The sequence below is a fragment of the Bos javanicus genome, chromosome 14 (assembly GCF_032452875.1).
Source record: "Bos javanicus breed banteng chromosome 14, ARS-OSU_banteng_1.0, whole genome shotgun sequence".
In the NCBI taxonomy this organism is placed as follows: Eukaryota; Metazoa; Chordata; class Mammalia; order Artiodactyla; family Bovidae; genus Bos; species Bos javanicus.
Window position 1 is genome coordinate 22,816,764 of NC_083881.1, and position 22,262 is coordinate 22,839,025.

At 43.2% G+C, this 22,262-nt stretch overlaps 1 protein-coding gene across 1 annotated transcript in view; it reads left to right on the forward strand.

The window, feature by feature from the left end:
* Window positions 1–1,597: 1,597 nt before the first annotated feature.
* XKR4 (XK related 4) overlaps window positions 1,598–22,262 on the forward strand; it is a 329,136-nt gene continuing 308,471 nt past the window's right edge. The window contains exon 1 of the mRNA XM_061438768.1: window positions 1,598–2,532. Within this exon, the coding sequence (XP_061294752.1) occupies window positions 1,739–2,532 (794 nt within the window). The 5' untranslated portion in view covers window positions 1,598–1,738. The remainder of the gene's footprint in view (window positions 2,533–22,262) is intronic.

The following is a 22,262-nucleotide window of genomic DNA, read 5'->3' on the forward strand; positions in this document are numbered from 1 at the left end:
ATTAAGAATGGCGCACATACTAGTTCAGACTGAGCCTGGTGTCTGCAAGGTAGCGCGAGGGTGTGAGGTTTTGCCTCCAGATTTAGAAGACCACGCTGGTGCTCTTCGTGGCGGGGTAACACGTGTTGCCTCACTTCCCTCTGGGCTTAAAACATGTGAGTCACAGTATAATTTAAGAATTACAGTCCCCTTCTCTTACGTTTGCAAAAGTTAAGTGAAACAAATCAGACTAAGTTTTCTTAACAAAAAAGGGGAGCGGAACCCTATATCGACTGCATTTCAAAGAGTCTTTTCAATTTGCCTATTCTCTATATCTGTTACTATAATAACTTGGTGATCACAGATTTAATTTATTCCAGTCATTTCTGGAGTGGCGGGACTACACAAGCCTGAAACTCCTGTCGCTTTAAGAGCAGGTAATTCTCCTCTGGACCGGGGAGGTGGCGTCAGCTCCGGGCTCCGCCACTCCTCTCCCGCGGGCCGGGCCCCGTTACCCACGGCTGCCGCCCCGCCCCTCAGCCCTCAGAGCCCCGAGCAGCCGCCAGGGGTGCGGCGGTTCCCACCTACAGGAGGACGCGGCCGGGGGCCGCAGCTTGGCCCGCCGGTCCGCCTCTCCACCAGGCTTGGTCGCTTCCCGGCCGAGGAGGGAGCGCGGGGGTATCGGCCGGGCGGCGCGGGCCTGAGCGGCGGAGGGCATCCGAGCCGCCCCCTCCTCTTCCCGATCCTGGGCGCCTGGCCTCTCCGGAGAAGCCGGAGCCATCTGGCCGCGCGCTTCTTTCCCGAGAGCGCGGGCTCGGGGTTCCCCGCGGACCCGCCGGTCCTCCGCGCCTTCGCCGGCTCTCCGGGGCCGGGCACACCCACTGCCGCTGTCGGCTTTCAGGGCCCTGGTGTCCGAATCGAGCCCATTCTCCCAACCCTCGTCGGCCCCGGCTGCACACCTAGCCCTTCTCCAGATCTCCGTAGCTCAGAACTGAACACAAAGAGCCCCGCGCCGTGCCACACCCGCCGTCCCCACTCTCCGCCGACCTCCGCGCGGGCTGCACGCGGGGACCCCTCCTCTCTCCGCGCCCTCCCGCCCCTCCCCGGGGTCGGTCAAATCCACCCGGCGTTCTCCGCAATCCCGTGAGCCGGGACCCTCGACCGTCTCTCTCCATCAATCCTCCGGGCCCCGGGGACTCGCCAACCCCATCCCAATCCCGCAGCGCTTCCCGGCCGCGGCCCCTCCTCCGGGGCCCTCCTCCTCCCTCGCCCCTCCCGAGCAGCCGGGGCGGGAGCGGCGGCAGCTGGAAGAGAAGGATGAGGTCATCCTCTCGCTCGGAGTCAGCTGGTGGAGGCGAGGAAGCGGGAGGAGGGAGCGCGCGCGAGGGGAGGAGAGGAATGTGCAGGTCCGAGGAGCGCCGCGGCGGCCGCTGCTGCTCCTGCTGCTGGCGGCGGCGGCGGCTCGGGCGGCAGCCGCGGGGCCGGGACGGCGAGGGGCGCGGGCGGCGGGCCGGGGCGCGCGCCGGGCGCCGCGAGCAGCTTGGCTCCGCGCAGGCAGCCAGGCGGCGCTCCTGCCGGCTCAGGGCGCGCCGCTAGCCCGGCCCAGCGCCCAGCCCGGCGGGCGAGCCGGCGCAGGGGCAGGAGGAGGGGAGCCGCACGCCGGGAGGGAAGCCGGGGCGCGGCGAGGAGGTGGCGGGAGGAGGAGACAGCGCGGAAAGGTGCCACATAAAGGAGGGCGCTCCTCCGCGCTGGAGGCATCATGGCCGCTAAGTCAGACGGGAGGCTGAAGATGAAGAAGGGCAGCGACGTGGCGTTCACCCCGCTGCAGAACTCGGACCACTCGGGCTCGGTGCAGGGACTGGCGCCCGGCCTGCCGTCGGGGTCGGGGGCCGAGGACGAGGAGGCGGCCGGGGGCGCCTGCTGCCCGGACGGCTCGCGCTGCTGCTGCTGCTGCTGCTGCGCCGGGAGCGGCGGCTCGGGCGGCGGCTCCGGGGGCTCGGGCGGCCCGGGCGGCGGCTCCGGGCCGGGCTCGGCGGCGCTGTGCCTACGCCTGGGCCCGGAGCAGCGGCGCTACTCGCTGTGGGACTGCCTCTGGATCCTGGCGGCCGTGGCCGTGTACTTCGCGGACGTGGGCACTGACATCTGGCTCGCCGTGGACTACTACTTGCGCGGCCAGCGCTGGTGGTTCGGGCTCACGCTCTTCTTCGTGGTGCTGGGCTCGCTCTCGGTGCAGGTGTTCAGCTTCCGCTGGTTCGTGCACGATTTCAGCACCGAGGACAGCGCCGCGGCCGCCGCCGGCTGCGCGCAGCCCGGGGCCGAGGGCAAGACCGCGGTGGGCGGCGGGGCCGCGGCCGCGGAAGGCGAGGCTCGCCCCTCCACGCCGCAGAGGCAGGCGTCCAGCGCCGGCAAGGGCCACGTCGCCGCCACCAACAGCGGCAGCAACAGCAGCGGGGCCGCCCGGGCCGGCGGCAAACCCAGGTCTGCGTCCTGTTCCTTCTGCATCTGGCTCCTGCAGTCACTCACCCACATCTTGCAGCTTGGGCAGTTCTGGAGGTACCGTACCAGGGGTGGAGGGACGGGGACTGGCTGCCGCTACTACATGCCCACCGCTTTGCTTTTGACGAGACCCGTTTAGGGTTGCCTTGGTGGTAACCCAAGTCACAATCTCGCTGGGGTTTTTTGTTTGTTTATTTGTTTTTAAAACTGGGTTTTGCATTTTAAAATTTGCAATCAGAACCTAGGGTGGAGAGAAGTGAGAAGCAAGGGAAGGGCAACTAAGTGGCTTTGAGCACTCCATCCCTTCCGTCTTCCCTCTGCTTCACTAGCTTCTCTCTTTATACACTACCACCCTTCCCTCATCATCCCTAACACATTTTTAGAGATACTGTTCCATACTGTTTCAGCGAGGAGGAGAGGATTCCGACTACATCTTCTAAAAGAAGAAAAAAAAAATCCTCTTTAATTATGTTGGGTTTGAAATGTATGTTGCAATTTGGATGGCTTCTTTTGTTCCCTGAGAAGAATCTGCTGGTTCTAGTTAGAAGGGAGTTGTTGCTTTTCAAAAGTAGCCACATTTTAATGATAACCGCTAGAGAAGTATTTCAAGTAGAGAGCGTAGTAGGGACACACTTGTCTCTTTTGGAGACTGTCTATATCTATATCTGTATTTATAACCATCTCCACATAAAAGCAAGTACACTTTATTGAACTGCTGCTGCTGCTCCTAAGTTGCTTCAGTCGTGTCCGACTCTGTGCGACCCCATAGACAGCAGCCCACCAGGCTTCCCTGTCCCTGGGATTGGACTGAGACTTACTCCAATGGTGCACTTCCTGATTATCTTGCAACATCCCCATATCTGATTTCTTGGAGAACTAAGAACCCTTGGGAAAGGGTGGTGCACCTTGTAAACTTTGATCACACTTGGCATCTTCACTGACATGCTTTTCTGCTTGTTGTCTGATATGCCAACTCTTTGGGCAGAGGGAATCATCATTGGAGATGTCACTGCCTGGATTTAGGAATATAATGAAGCAATCTGCTCAGGAACACGTTTCTCTGAAATTTGTGTGTTTTTGATGGCTTTTTGAAGTGATGTTTTACAGCTACAAAAATTCTTGATGTTGAACAATTTAAATGCTAACATCCTAGAGTTTTGCTTTTGGGTCCCCCCCCCTTTTTTTAAATTAAACAGCTTAGTAAGTAGAAGTAAAATGAGGAAACTTCCTCACAAGTGCACTGGTATGGGGCTACATTCTGCTATGCTAGTGTCCTTTACGATTTCATTTGTAGTTATTTTTGTGATTAAAAAAAAAACTACAAGTCATTAACTATGCTAAGTTATCCTGTGTGGAAACAACTCAGAGAATTTGTGGAACAGAACTGAAAATCTCTCTTTCTTTATGGTGAACTGTGCGGTGTTTTCATTGAGAAGAGCACGTGTGATAATTTTTCAACCTTTTCCAGGACCATTGCTTTGTAAAGCAGGGTAAGCATTGCATAGGTAGTGACCTTTCAAACTGAGAAACTTTTTTTTTTTTTTTCCAAGCAGATACTACCTGGAAAAGTGCTATATGCTTTGCAGTCAGACAAATTGATTTTGGAAACCTCCATACTTTGGATTTAAAGGACTTTTTAAAAAGTCACTTAAATGTGATAACTGTTATTTCCCATGGTTGACTACTGCAAAGACAGCTTGGTGCCTTCAAGTCTGATGAAGAACTCAAATGCTTGATTTAATTACTGAAATTGTTTAGTGGCTGTGATTCATATGATTAGCAGTTTTAATCTGATAATGTGGTAAATGAAGCTTAATATTCCATTTGTTAACTTCTGCAAATTTCATGCAGGATTTGAAAAATCACTCCCTTTTACCTTTAAAATTTCTAGATTTATGTAAAGAAGGGAAACACTTCTCAGTTCCATTAACTGAAGAACTATCCATGTTTCTTACCAATTGATACTTTATGAAAAATTGAGTATCAAATTCTATTTGTTTTTACTGGACCTTCCAGACCAAACATTTTCCCAATTGAAAAATGCTGTTGAATATCTCAGAACATAAAATGCAGAAAGTGAGAAATAATTAGGAAAAGAAAAGGGCCTCCCAGACACATCTCAGTGAGACCATAGCTACTGGGTCAACTGGCCATACAGCAAAGCTATGGGGAATGGGGCAGAACCGGTAAGGTTCACTTCAGAAGGAAAATCACAGGCTGTAAGACAAATGCATTAACCACCCCAACCCTTGGAGAAACTGTGGGGACATAGGGTTCATTTTTGCTAAGCATTTCTACAATGTTTTCTATAAAGGCTCAGAAGTTTATTCTGCTAACACGTGGTCATTTGGGAGGAAGTAATACTGGAAATGTTTTTACATGTTTGTCTACTTATTCAGAATAATCATTTAATAATTCATATGTGAGTTGTCTAATCTTTTCTGTTCTTGGATTCTGGTTAAGATATTTGGAGGATGGTGGGGTAACTTGGTGGAAGCATCATCTCAGACTCAACCTCATTTTCTCCTGATAATATTAAAAACAAAGCAAACAAAGCAAAACACCACAAACTTTAGCTTAATGTAGGAAATTAAAATGGGGTCAGAGAGTTCATGGAATTTAACACTCAGATGCATTCTGAATTATTTCAACTTTTCTGGGTGTAGAATATTTGCATAGAACTTGAGGGTATGGGTGCATCTTTGATAATAAACTGCTGCAATGCGGTTCATCTCAGGTTGTTATATTAGACAATTATCTTTAATTGCCATGATTCTTTAAATTAGGAGCATCTCTATGCTCTTTCTGGCTTTTCTTTCCAGTGCATTTTACACAAAAGTTGCAGAAACACAAAGGTGTGAATAGTTCAAAGCTAAGAGGTCATTACTCCTATTTTAAACATGCTACTTTCTAAGATCAATAAAATAGATTTTAGGTAGGTTGGTAACTGTCCATTGTATTTGCACGGAATTCAAGTTATTTTAGGTAAGGGCCAAATTCTAAAAGCTCTCTGTAGACAAAATCCTTTGAAAAACCATCAAAGTGCTTGTTCTGAAATAGCTATTTGAAACATTTTGGACAAGATTTGCATGTACTCATACATTTATTACAAATGCAACTGCTTAAAGCAATGATACATATTCATTTTAATTAAAGTTTGCTAATGGGAAATTAATGGCAGCTTTAAAGTCGCAGGAGTTGATACTGGGAATGAACCATTGAAATAATGAAGTGAATTTTTGCTACCATGTGAAGAAAGGACTTTAAAGACCTTTAAAGGACTGTGCTGGTGAATGAATGAGGAAGTACTTTTCTTTTGTGTTCATGTCATATGCTCCCAGAAGTTACCAAGCATGCAGCTCAACCTGTGGGAATCAGAAATGCCCAATCGGAACACCTTTTAGTCCTCATGAGACCTGTGGTCAGTTATATCGAGAAGTCTTCCTCCTTTAGAGTTTATGACCTACTCTTAAAATTTGACCTGAATTTCTCCTACACGTGTACACGTGTAGCTACGTACATATTTCATTGTCTTCTAGCAAATAGGCATGTTCCAAATGATAACTCAGTGGATGGTAGAATGGAGAATATTTTTACCATTTTGGGTTTTGTTTCTGAATATCTTGTCATGAGAGTCACCCGAAGAACAGCTTTCTTGGGTTTCTCATGCTTGATCCCCCACCAGGTGTTAGCATGTGTTCCATGTTCAAGTGCATGGGTTAAACAGAGTTAAGCAGATCTCTTCACAGTAGAACTTATCTGAGCCTTTACTTACTAAGCTGTTGTGAAATTGTCAATAACTTTTTAAAGGCACATCTATTACATCCTTGTAATCATGTGGTGTACAGAGCTCTTTGCGAAACTTTGTTCTGGCCAAACAAGAATCATATTAACAAGAGTTTTATTAATGGTACTTTTTTCTTTTAAAACCTACAAAAATTTTTGTACTCATCTTGTCTAATCATTCAGTTCAGTTCAGTTCAGTCGCTCAATCGTGTCCAACTCTTTGCGACCCCATGAACTGCAGCACACCAGGCCTCCCTGTCCATCACCAACTCCCGGAGTCCACCCAAACCCATGTCCATCGAGTTGATGATGCCATCCAACCATCTCATATTCTGTTGTCCCCTTCTCCTCCTGCCCTCAATCTTTCCTAGCATCAGGGTCTTTTCCAATGAGTCAGCTCTTCGCATCAGGTAGCCAGAGTATTGGAGTTTCAGCTTCAACATCAGTCCTTCCAATGAACACTCAGGAATGATCTCCTTTAGGAGGGACTGGTTGGATCTCCCTGCAGTCCAAGGGACTCTCAAGAGTCTTCTCCAACACCACAGTTCAAAAGCATCAATTCTTCTGCACTCAGCTTTCTTTAGGTCCAACTCTCACATCCATATATGACCACTGGAAAAACCATAGCCTTGACTAGATGGACCTTTGTTGGAAAAGTACTGTCTCTGCTTTTTAATATGCTGTCTAGGTTGGTCATAACTTTCCTTCCAAGGAGTAAGCGTCTTTTAATTTCATTGCTACAGTCACCATCTGCAGTGATTTTGGAGCCCAGAAAAATAAACTCAACCACTGGTACCTCTATATATATTGGAGAAAACTGGCTCAGAGAGATTAACCAACTGGCACAAGATGACACAGCTATTAGGTGATGTGTCTTGGAGTCAAAACCAGCCTTGTCTTACCCTAAACTCTGTTACTGGTTCAGTTAGCTACCTCCAAATGCCAATTTGGATAATAAGGACAACAGTGTTTAAAAATGACAGTCTACCTTCACTAAGGTTGGCAAGGGCTTCCCAAGTGGCTTAGTGGTAAAGAATCTGCTTGCCAATGCAGGAGACGCAGGTTGTTCGATCCCTGGGTCGAAAAGATCCCCCGAAGAAGGAAATGGCCACATACTCCAGTATTCTTGCCTGGAAAATCCCAGGGACAGAGGAGCCTGGCGGGCTACAGTCCGTGGGGTTGCAAAGAGTTGAACACAACTTGGTGACTGAGCACTCATGCGCGCGCACACACACACACACAAGGTTGGCAAAGTTCAAGAGAGAGCTAAGTTTAGACAAGTTGGGGTGTTTCCCTAATAACACACAGTGGTTCAATGGCAGAATAGAGGCTGGAGCGCAGAGCGTCTACCCAGTGTTTCTCTTCCCATACCACTTGGACATGCTGAGGATGTTGCACTAAAACCCAGCTGAGAAACATGATCTTGTAGTGGCATTAAAAGGCATAATGAATGTGAACAAGCGCAAAGTGCTTTGTCAATGATGAAAAGTTCTAGAGATAAGGAATGGGTAAGAAAGTAGCGTATTGGGTACAGCTTCAACTACTGAAAAAGTACTTTATTGATTCTGAGTTAGTCCTGAATTCTGATGTAGGTCATGCAAGATTGGTGCCCTTTCCTGAGTTAATGGAATGGTCATTTCCCTTATGTCTGTGTTCTGTCTACTGCATATTAATTTATCTCTTAATCTGTGTTGAGTACTTGCTGTATGCAAGGCGCTATGCTAGTTACTTATTTCCCCAAAATGAATAAAATACACATCTTCTTTCAAAAAATCTACTGTCTGACTGAGGAAGATGGAATAGTAAACAGACAATTTCAATACAGGAAAATAAGCACTGTGATAGAAACAGGAAGCTCGATCCACCTTAGTGGTTCAAGTAAGACTCTGGTGCAGATGCTTGAGCAGAGGTTTTGGTGGGAAGATCTACTATCTGAATAAAGTGGGGTGTTGGCTGTGGAGTCTTGGGTATAATTCTGTGAAAGGGCAGAGAGGCAAGAAATAACACGGCAGGTTAAGTGTGTTTTGAACAGAGAGTAATTGTGAGATAGTAGCTGGAGGTGAAGATGGGCTAGACAATGAAATAAATTTAGTTTTTATTCTGAAGGCATTGAGAAACCATTGAAGGATTATAAGGGTGAGGACTGTTGAAAAGTGTTCAAACCTTGTTTTATTCAAGGAGGGGCAAACAGTTGAAATGTTCAGAGGATATGTCATCAATTCCTCTGTAACTGGATCATATCCCTTTCATTCATAAAACTTCATTGATTTTAAAGGATTCAGTGTGGATGTAATTGGAGCAAGAGTTGTAATTTTCATGCAAGAGTTGTTTTTTCAGAAAAACGGCTTGGCTAAAATTAACTGTACTTATACTAAAGTAAGTTCTTGGTAAAAGTTTGTTGTGTGTTACATTTTGAAGAGATTTTTCCTTAAGATACGGTGGGCTTCACCTTATTGAAATCCATAGAACATTGTTCATTATATTTGTAGAACACTTCAATTTTCAGGGAGTTTCCATGTTTTCTTTCTTATGTAATCCTCAGGTTCATCTTTGAGGTAATACTTTCATTTTACTTTCATTTTGCAATTTCAGTGTAGAAATTGAGATAGAATTTTGGATGTTTCCCTCTTTAGGTCATGTAGCTCTGCACAGATCCTGGGCTAGAATTCAATACTGAGGTGGGAGAGATACAAAAAAATAAAAGACTACACAGATATAAATATCTTTGTAATAAATGCAAAAGTTGTAATTTTTCCATTCACTTGAGCTATATACTTACAAGGGTAAAAAAATGTTATACTTATTACACCCCATGAAATTTCAGTCTATTTTCACAGAACAGTTGAAAGTAATATCTATACAAATGAAGTGTCCACAATTCTTGGGTGAGTAACTTTGAAGGTCTTTCTTCAGTCACTTACCAAAAAATTGTAATATCTATACAAATTTCAGTCTATTTTCACAGAACAGTTGAAAGTAATATCTATACAAATGAAGTGTCCACAATTCTTGGGTGAGTAACTTTGAAGGTCTTTCTTCAGTCACTTACCAAAAAATTCCTTAGTGTTCGAATACCCAAACACATGACTTCTATTAAATATTTTCTATATTTTATCAGTTTGAATGGAACAGTGTACCTATGAGTTTAAATAGCACCAGTCACTGAGTAACAGATGAATAGAATGATTTCCCTTTCTACGGAATCACGGACTAACCTGATGAGCACATTTCTTTGACTTGTTTTAGAATTTGAACACAGTCAAAGCTGACGGAAGCAAGATTAGGAATTAGAATTGGATTTATTACTCTAATGCACCATCAAATATAAGGTGCATTGTGGTACTAGTCATGAGAAAGTGCTTATAGGTATAATCTTGTAAAACAATTGAAATATGTTGATAAATTTCAAGGGAAAAAGCATTCAATAATTCTCAACAGGAAACATCCTCTTGAATGTCATGTGTAATTCTGACCACCATACCATGTGACTCCCTTCCAGTTAGCATGGCCGGTCAGGAAGGAAAATCATACAGTTACTCTAGTCACTGTGGGACTTAACTTGTATAGGAATACATGTCCAGCAAATATTTGCTCATCTGTGAATAAAGACGCTTACTCCTTGGAAGGAAAGTTATGACCTACCTAGATAGCATATTGAAAAGCAGAGACATTGCCAACAAAGGTCCGTCTAGTCAAGGCTATGGTTTTTCCAGTAGTCATGTATGGATGTGAGAGTTGGACTGTGAAGAAAGCTGAGCACCAAAGAATTGATGCTTTTGAACTGTGGTATTGGAGAAGACTCTTGAGAGTCACTTAGACTGCAAGGAGATCAAATCAGTCAATCCTAAAGGAGACCAGTCCTGGGTGTTCTTTGGAAGGAGTGATGCTAAAGGTGAAACTCCAGTACTTTGGCCACCTCATGCCAAGAGTTGACTCATTGGAAAAGACTCTGATGCTGGGAGGGGTTGGGGGCAGAAGGAGAAGGGGACGACAGAAGATGAGATGGTTGGATGGCATCACCGACTCGATGGACATGGGTTTGGGTGGACTCTGGGAGTTGGTGATGGACAGGGGGCCTGGCATGCTGCAATTCATGGGGTCACAAAGAGTCAGACACGACTGAGTGACTGAACTGAACTGAACTGAACTGAATGAAGCAGAGGGGTTGTTATTTCTTCTCTGTAAGAGTGTAGCTGCACTTCCTGCCTTCTTGCTTCTGGGTTTCTAAGGCTATAGTGAATCAGAAAAGGTGTAATGTAACAAATTGCCCAGCTCTTTTGTAGATTACCATTGACAAAATGCTGGCTATCCTCTGATAAAGATGCAGCTAGAAGCCCATCTTTACTGTCCTGTTCTTTCTGATAGAAAAGTCAGACTGGGGGCGCTTTGGGATGGATATTTTTCACTTAATTCTAACCTACACTTGACCTTCTGAGTATATGCTTTATACAGAATGATGGTTGGTATTTTCAGTGCCCCTGTTTGTCTACTCCAAGAAAGACTGTAGCTTCTACTATTACAGCCTCCACCACCATCATCACCATAATTCTTATAACCATGAAATGTTGCTTCCATATCCAATATATGTACAGAACTCACATGATTACTGATCGCAAGGGGAAGAAAAGTTGGGTTAAAATGGAAAAGAATCAGTCTGGGAATCCCCTAGAGGCAAGAGGTGGTCTGAAGACACCATTAGGTCTTTTCTAAGATGAAGATGAAGGGAGAGAGCATAGTTAGAATATCAGTGATGGATCTTATTTAGAAGGGCAAGCTGCCTTTGGGGAATCAGACTAAATGGGCAGTCGGAAGAGATGATGGGGCCACTCGGTAGCTCAGACCCCAGGTGGTCACCTCCTGTCCTGGGTTACATGTGACAGCACCTGCTGATGGCCCCACTGGTTTACATCTTCATTTGGTTTCCTCCTTCTGGGTCTTAGTTTTCTGCCTGTATGATATGATTGGTCAAAAATAATATGGGTGGGGGGAGGTGGGAGGGAGGCTCATCAGGGAGGGCATATACATACACATATTGCTGATTTGCTTTGCTGTACAGCAGAAATTAACACAGCATTGTAAAACAATTATATTACAATAAAAATAATATCTAAGGTTCTTTTCATGTTTAAAACTCTGTCACTTTAAGTAACTTAAATGTGCATTAATTTTTTTTTAAACCCCATCCTTGAAAAGTAGAGGAGGACAAAAAAGAAGCAAATGTAGAAAAAAGTATGGGAAGCCTATTGAGAATCTATATTTTTTGCTGTCCCCCTTGACTCCCCACTCCTGCAGCACAAGAAAGTACAATATAGCTCCCATTTTCAGCAAAGTTCCATTAAACATATACTGAGCCTCAAAAACAGTGTTTGGAAGTCTCCAGGTCCATATGTGGAAGTCTACTTTCTGCAGATATTAAACAAAAATCTTTAAAAATTAACCTTTATGTTCTTTCGAAATATAGATCCCGCTCTTATTATGGGCTTCCCAGATGATGCTAGTGGTAAAGAATCCACCTGCCAATGTAGGAGACGCAAGAGAAGCAGGTTCGATCCCAGGGTCGGGAAGATCCCCTGGAGGAGGAAATGACAACCCACTCCAGTGTTCCTGCCAGAAAAATCCCATGGACAGAGGAGCCTAGTGTGATACAGTCCATGGGGTTGCAAAGAGTCAGACATGACTGAATATACACCCTCTTATAAACTCTTTTCTGCTTATCCGGCCTCAGAGTATATGCACCAGAACATGTGTTCTCAGGTCATCACTGTGGTGTTGTATAAGTGGGCCAAAGGGGATCTGCAAGGTGCTTTCCACAGTTGACGGTATTCACATCCAAAACCCAGGAACTGGTATTACTTAGCACATAGAGAATCTTAAGCTTAATTGTATAATGCAACTTATTTTGTGTCATTTCCAATTTTTCCAATGAAATTAAACCATTTTCATTAAAGCCCATTATCTAAGTATTTGAAGCTGTTCCATATCACCGATTCTAAGAGATGTGCCATATAGACTTGGGAAGCCAGAATTCCTTCTGTGCTTCATGTGGTGAGGTCCACACAGCTGGAGGGCTACGATTAGCAAATAAGAACAGTGCTTCAGAGGCTTAAAAAGAACTATCCATTATATCAACGAGAAGGCTGTTGTCAGAACTAGATTTGCTTTTAAATTAAAAGCTTGTCCCGGGTTACACTGTCAGTGATTTAATATGCTGGAAATTGAATTAAACTTTATACAAAGAGACTGTATCCAGGCCCGCAGCTGATGAAAAACAGGCCTGTATTACATTCTGCTCAAAGCAGAGATCTACCCTTTAACCCTTCCCAGCTGGCGATCACCTGGATCTTTAGGATGCTACAGATCTGTCGTGACACTGTGCAATTTTCAACCTCACGACAACCTTTCAGATTTTTACACTAAAAAATTTTTTTCTTAAGTATCTATTTAAAAATTGTCTGAAGTATGTCAAACTGTTGTCTCCTTTTTATGATTCATAAGTAGACTGAATAAGTTCTGCTTCTTTTGCTTAATATATGTACATGCCCTGTTTTCGTGTCAGGGGAATCTTTCTACACAAACAGCAGTGGGCAGTGTGTGGGTGGGTGAGGATTAGTCAATCAAAATCAGGCGTGTATAGAAAAAGTAGGATCTACAGTGAATAAGAGTCTAAAAAGCCTTGAGATGACTTTGATTTGACTTCCCATCAAGTATATTATGTAAGAAGGATAAAGTCACCTTTCTGAACCCCTAGCCTCAGAGATTTCATCCATGTAAATAGCAGTCTGATTTTTCTTTCTGCTGCCTAGATAATGATTATGAATAAAGATATCAGTTTTGAACTGAATTCTCTACTTTCCTGGTCTTTTTTCAGTGGCAGAGAGTCAATACTCAACACAAAGGCAGCCATTGTGGCAGTAACAGTAACAAAACAGTCTCTCATCACTTCCATCACTAGTTCATGGTATAATCACTGCATCAATGTAACAGTAATAAGGAAGAAATGGTCCTTTATGAAAGCAAGGGAAAGGATTTGTAAATGCTTGTTTCCTCTTGATAGAGTCTTCAGCTCATTACTTTACTGTTTTACTAAAGTAAAATTAATAACAATCACTTTTTAAAATGTAGGTCAATTCTCAAAGACTCTCCAAAGTGAGTTTTAGTACTTGGGTCTGTTATTATCACATAAATTAGGAAGGATATCCCACAGGGTTTCAGATTTCCAGGGGATATTCTACTATTAAGAATGACAGTCACAGATATCCTATGGGATTTTCCTGATTTGATTGGTGATCATTGGGTTTGAAAATTTTGAGTTCTAAGTGATATAACACCATCCCAATGAAAGCCTAAATGTTAGTTGTGTTCCTACATCTGAAAAGTAAATCATTACAATTACTTAAGGATATACTAATATCTGGGCTTCCCAGGTGGCACAGTGGTAAAGAATCTGCCTGCCAATGCAGGAGGTGCAGGAGACACAGATTCGATCCTTGGATTGGGAAGATCTTTGGAGAAGGAAATGGCAACCCACTCTAGTATTCTAGTCTGAAAAATTACATGGACAGAGGCGGTAGGCTATAGTCCATGGGGTCCCAAAGAGTCAGATAATACTGAGCTGCTGAGCACACACAGGCTAATACCTATCTATATCATTTATATGTTGAATCTAAAATATGAAATGAATAAACTTATTTACAAAATAGAAACAGACTCACAGACATAGAAAACAAACTTAGAATTACCAAAGGGGAAAGCATAGAGGCATAAATTAGGGATTTGGTATTAGAAGATGCAAACTACTATATATAAAAAAGATAAACAGGGACTTCCCTGGCATTCCGGTGGTTAATACTTCATCTTCCAAGGCAGGGGGTGTGGGTTCAATCCCTGGACAGGGACCTAAGATCCCACATGCCCTGAAGTCAAAAATGGAAACATAAAACAGAAGCAATATTGTAACAAATTCAATAAAGACTTCAAAAAAAATAACAAGATCCTCCTGTATAGCACAGGGAACTGTATTAAATATCCTGTAATAAACCATAAATGTATTTATACATATAACTGAATTGTTTTGCTGTATACCAAAACTAACACAGCATTGTAAATCAACTATTTCAATAAAAACTGAATAAATAAAATAAGATTGGAATAAAATGAGTAAGAGGGAGGAAACTTGACGTTTTTATTAAGGAAGTACGTTCAAATTCTCTGGAAATTTATTCATCCCTTTCTCTGATCTGCTAATAGAAGTAGGGGGATGTTTTCAGTAAAATATGCTTTGATTAGTTACAAGAAGGAAAATATAGCTACAAGATAAATGAATGAAGATGGAGAATTTCATTCCATAATCAGAGGATGAATTTTTAATCCTTGGATTGTAGGAGTGGGAAAATTTCACTGACCCAATATATACAATATCACAGCAAAGCTTCACCAGCCAGGCCAAGCTTCCTTTAAATGAGTTTGTTCTAGGAGCCAAGAAGGCAAAAACTCAAGCTCTGATATGTTTAAGTTTATGGGATCAACTTGAGACTGAGAGCACCAGCAGGGCCTGCAGTCTGAGCGACTTTGACCTGAGTCCTGGATTATCACACAGGTCAGAAGTCAGCCAAAAGTGAGCTCACAGAGGGCCAAGGCCTGGGCAGGTCTTCAGAACAGGGAATATATTAAGAACCTGGGAATCTAAGGACCAGAAACATACTTGATAATAGTAAAGGGAGGTGAGACTCTGAGGTCAAGGTCATCACACAAGCTAACCATGACAGCTGGGCTTCAAAGTATAAAACTGAAGGACATCCCATAAGTGGGTATCAGAGATGCTGGATTGGGAAGTCAGGTTCGGGCATCTCTCTGCAGCTTTTAGTCTGATGGAGGCTCTGCATCCACACAGGAAAGAGGAATCAATGGAGGGATAAAGGAGATGAATCGGGAACCCAGCCAGGCAAGACCAGGTCCTAGCCAGGAGTTATCAGGGTATATTATATTCAGAAAATGATGTGGAAAGGCTTCTGAGGACCAAGCTTACTACGACCCATGAGGCCTACAGGCAGGCTACACCCTGGGAAGAAATGTGATGATGGTCAGCCCGATTTCCTGCCTTACTCTTTGTCTTCCTAAGTGAGCACTATAGCATCAACAATATAACAAAATATGTCAGTGCCTGTGTTGTGGGATAAGCAATGAGAATGGCACCTTATGAAATGTACATTTGTGTAGATGTGTGATCAATTTCCTTATTTCCCTTTAAACAAAATAGCAAACGATGACCTTCCAAGAAAGTCTTTTCCAAGTAATGGTTTTCTGATTTCCCTTTCGAATAAGAGCTGGTGTTGCTAGGCTGTCATTTCTGTTGCCAGGGTTCCCTCCCCATCTCTATGCCAGGATTGTTTGGTTCAGTGTTCTTAAGTGTTTCTGTGGAGAGTTACTAAGTTAATTTTTCTCAGTCTGCTTTATCAGTAGGCATGGTCACCCGGCCAGGCTCTAGACCTGCATGTCTTTCCAATATAGTAGCCATTACCTACTATTACCTACACATGACTGTCAAATCGTAGTTATTCCCAATAGAGGTATACTGTCAGTGTCAAATATCCAGGGAGTTTCCAGCACTTAATGTGAAAAAAAAGGATGATAACTGTCTCATTAATAACCTTCATACGGATTACATGTTGAACTGATGACATTTTGGATATATTGGGTTAAATAAAATATATTGCTAAAATTAACTTCACCTGTTGCTTTTTAAAATTTTTTAAATGTGACTACAAGAAAATTACAGACATGACCTACATTGTATTTCTATTGGACAGAGCTGCTGTAGATGATTCTAGAGCTCATTCTTGCAGAGAGAGAAGATAATAAATCCAAAATATGAAGACAAGAATTTGCTAGAAGTTACCAGGGAAATTATTAGGATTTACAGAAGTTACTACCTGATGCAAAGATCTGAATCATTGGAAAAGGCTGTGATGCTGGGAAAGATTGAGGGCAGGAGGAGAAGGGAGAGAAGAGGATGAAGTGGTTAGATGGCATCACCAACTCAATGGACATGAGTTTGAGCAAACTCTGGGAGATAGGGGAGGATAGAGGAGCCTGGCAGGCTGCAATCCATGGGGTCACTAAGAGTCAGACATGACTTAGTGACTGAATAGCAACAACAGCCAGGGAAAGGACAGTGACTATTTCGCCCCTGAGGAAGGTTGACTTAATGGGTTTTGCAAATAAGATTGCCTGCTGGTAAAAACTGGCTCTTTAGGAGATAAAGCCCCTAATGTGGGTTCAGCCCCATGGTTTTCCCTGCTTCCTGCCTTGTTTAAAGCCCAGCAACCTGCTGTTCTTCTTTGATATTTTAATAAATAGTATTTGATGATGACAATAAGGACTAAATCTTTGTAAGTGCTGTTGTAGTTGGATTGCCCAGAAAATTCATTTGGGTTTTTCATGACATCGTATGGGAAAACTCGAACGAACTCTTTGGCCAACTCAACACCTTGCCAAGCACATCTAAGATGCCTATTTACCACCGAGTCTTCTCACCAGCCTCTCAAGGTAGGAATTATGATCATTGCCATGTGAATATGAACCCACTAAGGTTCAGAGAAGCAGGGGATTTCCCCGAGGTCACACAGTTCCCTAGCAGCAAGTAGCTGTGCTCACGTTCTCAACTTCAGCTTCTGAATGCTTGTCCCACTGTGTCTTACAAGATCAATCCAAGAGAATTACTTGGAGAAGCATTTCCTGACCTTTCAGACTGGCAACTGTGCTGAAAACTGCAGTGAACTCAACTGTACTGTGACATCAGTGGGAATTAGTCAGGTCAATGGTGGGATTCTCCTCTGAGGTCAGATTTGAGTCTTGACTTGACTGAGAACTCCTCAGCTACAAAGCAGTGGGTTGGGGATTACATCAGGTCATTTCCAAAATCCCTCCCAGCTCTATAATTCTATGAAATCTAGTATCTAAATGGAGCATCTCAATGCTTTATACACCTTACTAAATATCCACGTGGGGAGCAATATGTATGTTTTATTAACATGGGCTGGGGTTCTGATTAACTACTCCTAGAATTGGTATTTCACACCAAACTTCAAACACAGATACTGAGGATCTGTTTTATCCAAGACAGGTCACTTTCATTTGCTACCTACTGGTAAGATACATGTTGTTTCCATTGGGAAATGAGTGACACTAAAGAATACTAAGCAGGCTCCAGTCCCATGTGAATAGTATGTAATTAACCTGTATTTTTATCCTCATTGTGCATGCAGTCATGCTTTGCATATGCCAGCATTCTACCCCACATATGTTCATAAATTATGAATTCAACTACAACTGCACAAGGCAAGCCCTGCTGTCAGTCACATCTCTCTCTGAGACCAGCAGGATTTACATCTGTGTGACATAATTTCAAAATCAGCTCCTAAGACCTGTCTCAGAGGACCAACTCTGGCATATGCAAGTGCTCAAAAATTCACTCTCAAATGCACACAATTCAAAATTTTCAGAATCAGACACAGCTAGTCTTTGAAAAAGCAATTCCAAATATTCATTTCTAAGTATCAAAAAAATTCTCAAAATATGCCCCCCACCCAAATGGATATGACTTGCTTTGGAAGGGCTTGCCAACTGCAATCTGCTTGCTATTATTTGTATTATTTGGTGACATTCCATGAAAAATTACATAATGTCATGTTTCTTTTTAGTTCAATGGCATCTTTGGAAAGCATAGTTTTTCCACAGAGACTAATTTTCAAGTATATTTCTAATATTCATGACATGAAGTGGGTTCTGACTTTTTTCTTCTTTAATCCCCAGTAGTATGTTCTAAGAAGCATGTGTATCTATTGTTGTTCAGTTGCTAACTCATGTCCGACTCTTTGCAACCCCTGGACTGCAACTGCCAGGCTCCTCTCATATCTCCCAGAGTTTGCTAAAACTCATGTCCATTGTGTCAGTGATGCCATCTAACCATATCATCCTCTGCTTCCCCCTTCTCCTCTTGCCCTCAGACTTTCCCAGCCTCAGGGTTTTTCCTACATCTATATATATGTGTATAGATGCATATCTATGCTATATTTATTTTCCCCATGATTAGTCTGTCACTGTTTCCATTGTTTCCCCATCTATTTGCCATGAAGTGATGGGACCAGATGCCATGATCTTAGATTTTGAATGTTGAGTTTTAAGCCAGGTTTTCACTCTCCTCTTTCACTTTCATCAAGAGACTCTTTAGTTCCTCTTCGCTTTCTGTCATAAGGGTGGTGTCATCTGCATATCTGGAGTTAATGATATTTCTCCTGGCAATCTTGATTCCAGCTTGTGCTTCATTCAGCCCAGCATTTTGCATGATGTACTCTGCATATAAGTTAAATAAGTAGGGTGACAATATACAGCCTTGACGTACTCCTTTCCCAATTTGGAACCAGTCCATTGTTCCATGTCCAGTTTTAACTGCTGCTTCTTGACCTGCACACGGATTTCTCAGGAGACAGGTAAAGTGGTCTGGTATTCCCGTCTCTTTGAGAATTTTCCACTGTTTGTTATGATTCACACAGTCAAAGGCTTTAATGTAGTCAATGAAGCAGAAGTAGATGTTTTTCTAGAATTCTCTTGCCTTTTCTATGATCAAACGGATGTTGGCAATTTGATCTCTAGTTCCTCTGCCTCTTCTTTTTTTTCTTTTTTTAATTTAATTTTATTTTTAAACTTTACAAAACTGCATTAGTCTTGCCAAACATCAAAATGAATCCGCCACAGGTATACATGTGTTCCCCATTCTGAACCCTCCTCCCTCCTCCCTCCCCATACCATCCCTGTGGGTCGTCCCAGTGCACTAGCCCCAAAAATCCAACTTCAACATCTGGAAGTTCACAGTTCATATATTGTTGAAGCATGGCTTGGAGAATTTTGAGCAATACTTTGCTAGCATGTGAGATGAGTGCAATTATGTGGTAGTTTTAACATTCTTTGGCATTGTCTTCTTTTGAGATTGTAATAAACTGACCTTTTCCAGTCCTGTGGCCACTGCTGAGTTTTCCAAATTTGCTTGCATATTGAGTGCAGCAGTTTCACAGCATCATCTTAGGATTTGAAATGGCTCAGCTGGAATTCCATCACTTCCACTAGCTTTGTTCGTAGTGATGCTTCCTAAGGCCCACTTGACTTCACACTCCAGAATGTCTTGCTCTAGGTGAGTGATCACACCACTGTGGTTATCTGGGTCATTAAGATCTTTTTTGTATAGTTCTTCTATTTATGCTTGCCACCTCTTCTTAATATCTTCTGCTTCTGTTAGGTCCATACTCTTTCTGTCCTTTATTGTACCCATCTATGCATGAAATGTTCCTTTGGTGTCTCTAATGTTCTTGAAGAGATCTCTAGTCTTTCCCATTCTATTGTTTTCCTCTATTTCTTTGCATTGATCGCTTAGGAAGCCTTTCTTGTCTCTCCTTGCTGTTCTTGGAACTCTGCATTCAGATGGATATATCTTTCCTTTTCTCCTTTGCTTTTCACTTTAGTTTCTTGGGCTCCAAAATCACTGCAGATGGTGACTGCAGCCATGAAATTAAAAGACACTTGCTCCTCGGAAGAAAAGCTATGACCAACCTAGACAGCATATTAATGACCATATAATATGACCCTAATGCTGGGAAAGATTGAAGGCAGGAGAAGGGGACGACAGAGAATGAGATGGTGATGGCATCACCGACTTGATGAACATGAGTTTGTACAAACTCCGGGAGATGGTGAAGACCAGGGAATCCTGGTATGCTGCAGTCCATGGGGTTGCAAAGAGTTGGACATGACTGGGCAATGGAACTGAACTGATACTCCTAGTCATGCAGTTATGTAGGTGAAGATATGCTGGAAAGAACAGACATGATGTGATTAAACTGAGATAGTCTGGAGTGAAACTCCTTCATTCAATCATTCAATAAATATTTCTTAACCATTCACCCCGGGTAGGCTCCAGGCACCCAAAGATGAATGGAACATACTCCCTGATCTCAAGGAGTTCACTGTCTGGCAAGAGTCTGTCTCATTTATACCTGTTTACACTTCAGAGAGTCACGCAGCATCAACAATGGCAGGAACAGGATTGATGGGGAGAACTGTGTGGTGGGGAGATGGGGGACGTGTCCAGGAGATTCCATGAAGGGGTAACATTTGAATGGAACTGTTGACTGAAAAACAATACATGCAACTTCTTTGGTGGGAATTTTTAGGACTTAAGCCCAGGAGGCAGCATCTCAAGTAACCTTGAGAAAACTACTCTGAGGAAGCGAGGGGAGGAGCCAGGATATATAGAAGCTTTGTTAACAAAGGGCAGGTAATCTGAACATCAAGAGATTTTTGTTAATTAAAAGCAGACATGTCAAATTAAGGAATTTAATGCTTGGCTACGTATGGGAAGATGCAAGGGTCTGGGCTCACTGAAATAATTCCTTGGATATGCACCTCAGTTATTTGTGGCCAGTATCCTGTTTTCACATCCTGAGCTTCCCCCATGGGGAATGGCTGCAGTCTGATGGCTGCTAGATGGCAGGTGTTCTTCTCCTTCCTGAGTTCCCACAGGGCTCACTGGCTTACACTGGAGGGCTGCATTTGCTGATGGCTGTGACATCCTTGTTTACTGACATGGCAGGAAGTGTTCCATTTCTCAGAACCTGGGAGAGTGTTTCAAGCAGAAAACAAAGAACAGACAAAGACATTTCATGCCCTGTTTGTAAAGAGCTGAAATGGAAAGCAGGAAGGAAAGATAGTTAGTGGATGAGTTGTGAGGTTGGGGCTGAACTAGCTAGAGCCTTGGGTGTATTCCTAAGGAATCTGGACTCTATTCTATTGGTGAACAGAGGCTCCAGGGACACATTTATATATTAATACATATTTTCAAACAGGTACCTTTCAGTAGTGGGAAATATTGAATCACAGTCTGAAAATAGTGGAGAAGGAAGTTGCCTGCACCCTTCAGAGGCAGGGAAAAGAAAATGTGAGCAAGGGGTGGACTTGAAAAATATCCAGAACTTTAAGATGCAATGGAATGAGTGAGTGAAATGAATGCACAGAAGGGCCTGACGAGTCTCACTAAAGATTCCGATAGTACTTAATGAGCTATCGGAAAAGGCATAAACATAAACAGAGTTAAATAAAGACGCTCTGTAATGTATGCTAGGCAATTAAAAAAGATTTACCAGAGTAAAGCTAAATACAGTATCCTGGATAATTAATGGGCCAGTGACAACTCAGTAATAACTACCCTGAACTTCTACAATAGTGCATTAACATATGTGCATGTCAGGAGAAGGGTTTGCTTTTACAATCAACACCCCACCCCCTAGCTGGGCAATTTCCCCACAGAAGTTAATTAGGGATTCCTGGTAATGGAGCCAGCTTGTAACCAGGAAGAGTTAATTTTAAATTTACACTGGATCTACTTTGGTGAATTTAACCCTTTTTTGTTATTATAAACATACATAATGGCCTGCTTCAGGGAGATAACCTAAGCCACTCACCTGTGAAGGATGGTAAGGAAGTGAAACTTACACATTCTAGGGGACATTTGCAAGGACTGCATTGTCTTTTTACTTTGTTTCCTCACCCCTCCAACTCTGATCCATAAAAGAACCTGGCATTCTGACCCTGATAAGATGGTTATTTTGAGGCACTAGCCTGTCATCTTTTCAGTCAGCTAGTTCCCTGATTAAAGTCTCTTCCTTGCCTCAAAACCTCATCTCTCATATTCATTGGCCTGTGGTGCAGCAATCAGAGTAAGCTTGGACTCGATAACATGCTGACTAACCTCCAACTAAGATTAGCCATGATCAAAAAACTAAGATCATGGCATCCAGTCCCATCAATTCATGGCAAACAGATGCAGAAACAATCACTGCAGACTGTGACTGCAGCCATGAAATTAAAAGACACTTGCTCCTTGGAAGAAAAGCTATGACAAACCTAAACAGCACATTAAAAAGCAGAGACATTACTTTGCCAACAAAGTACTG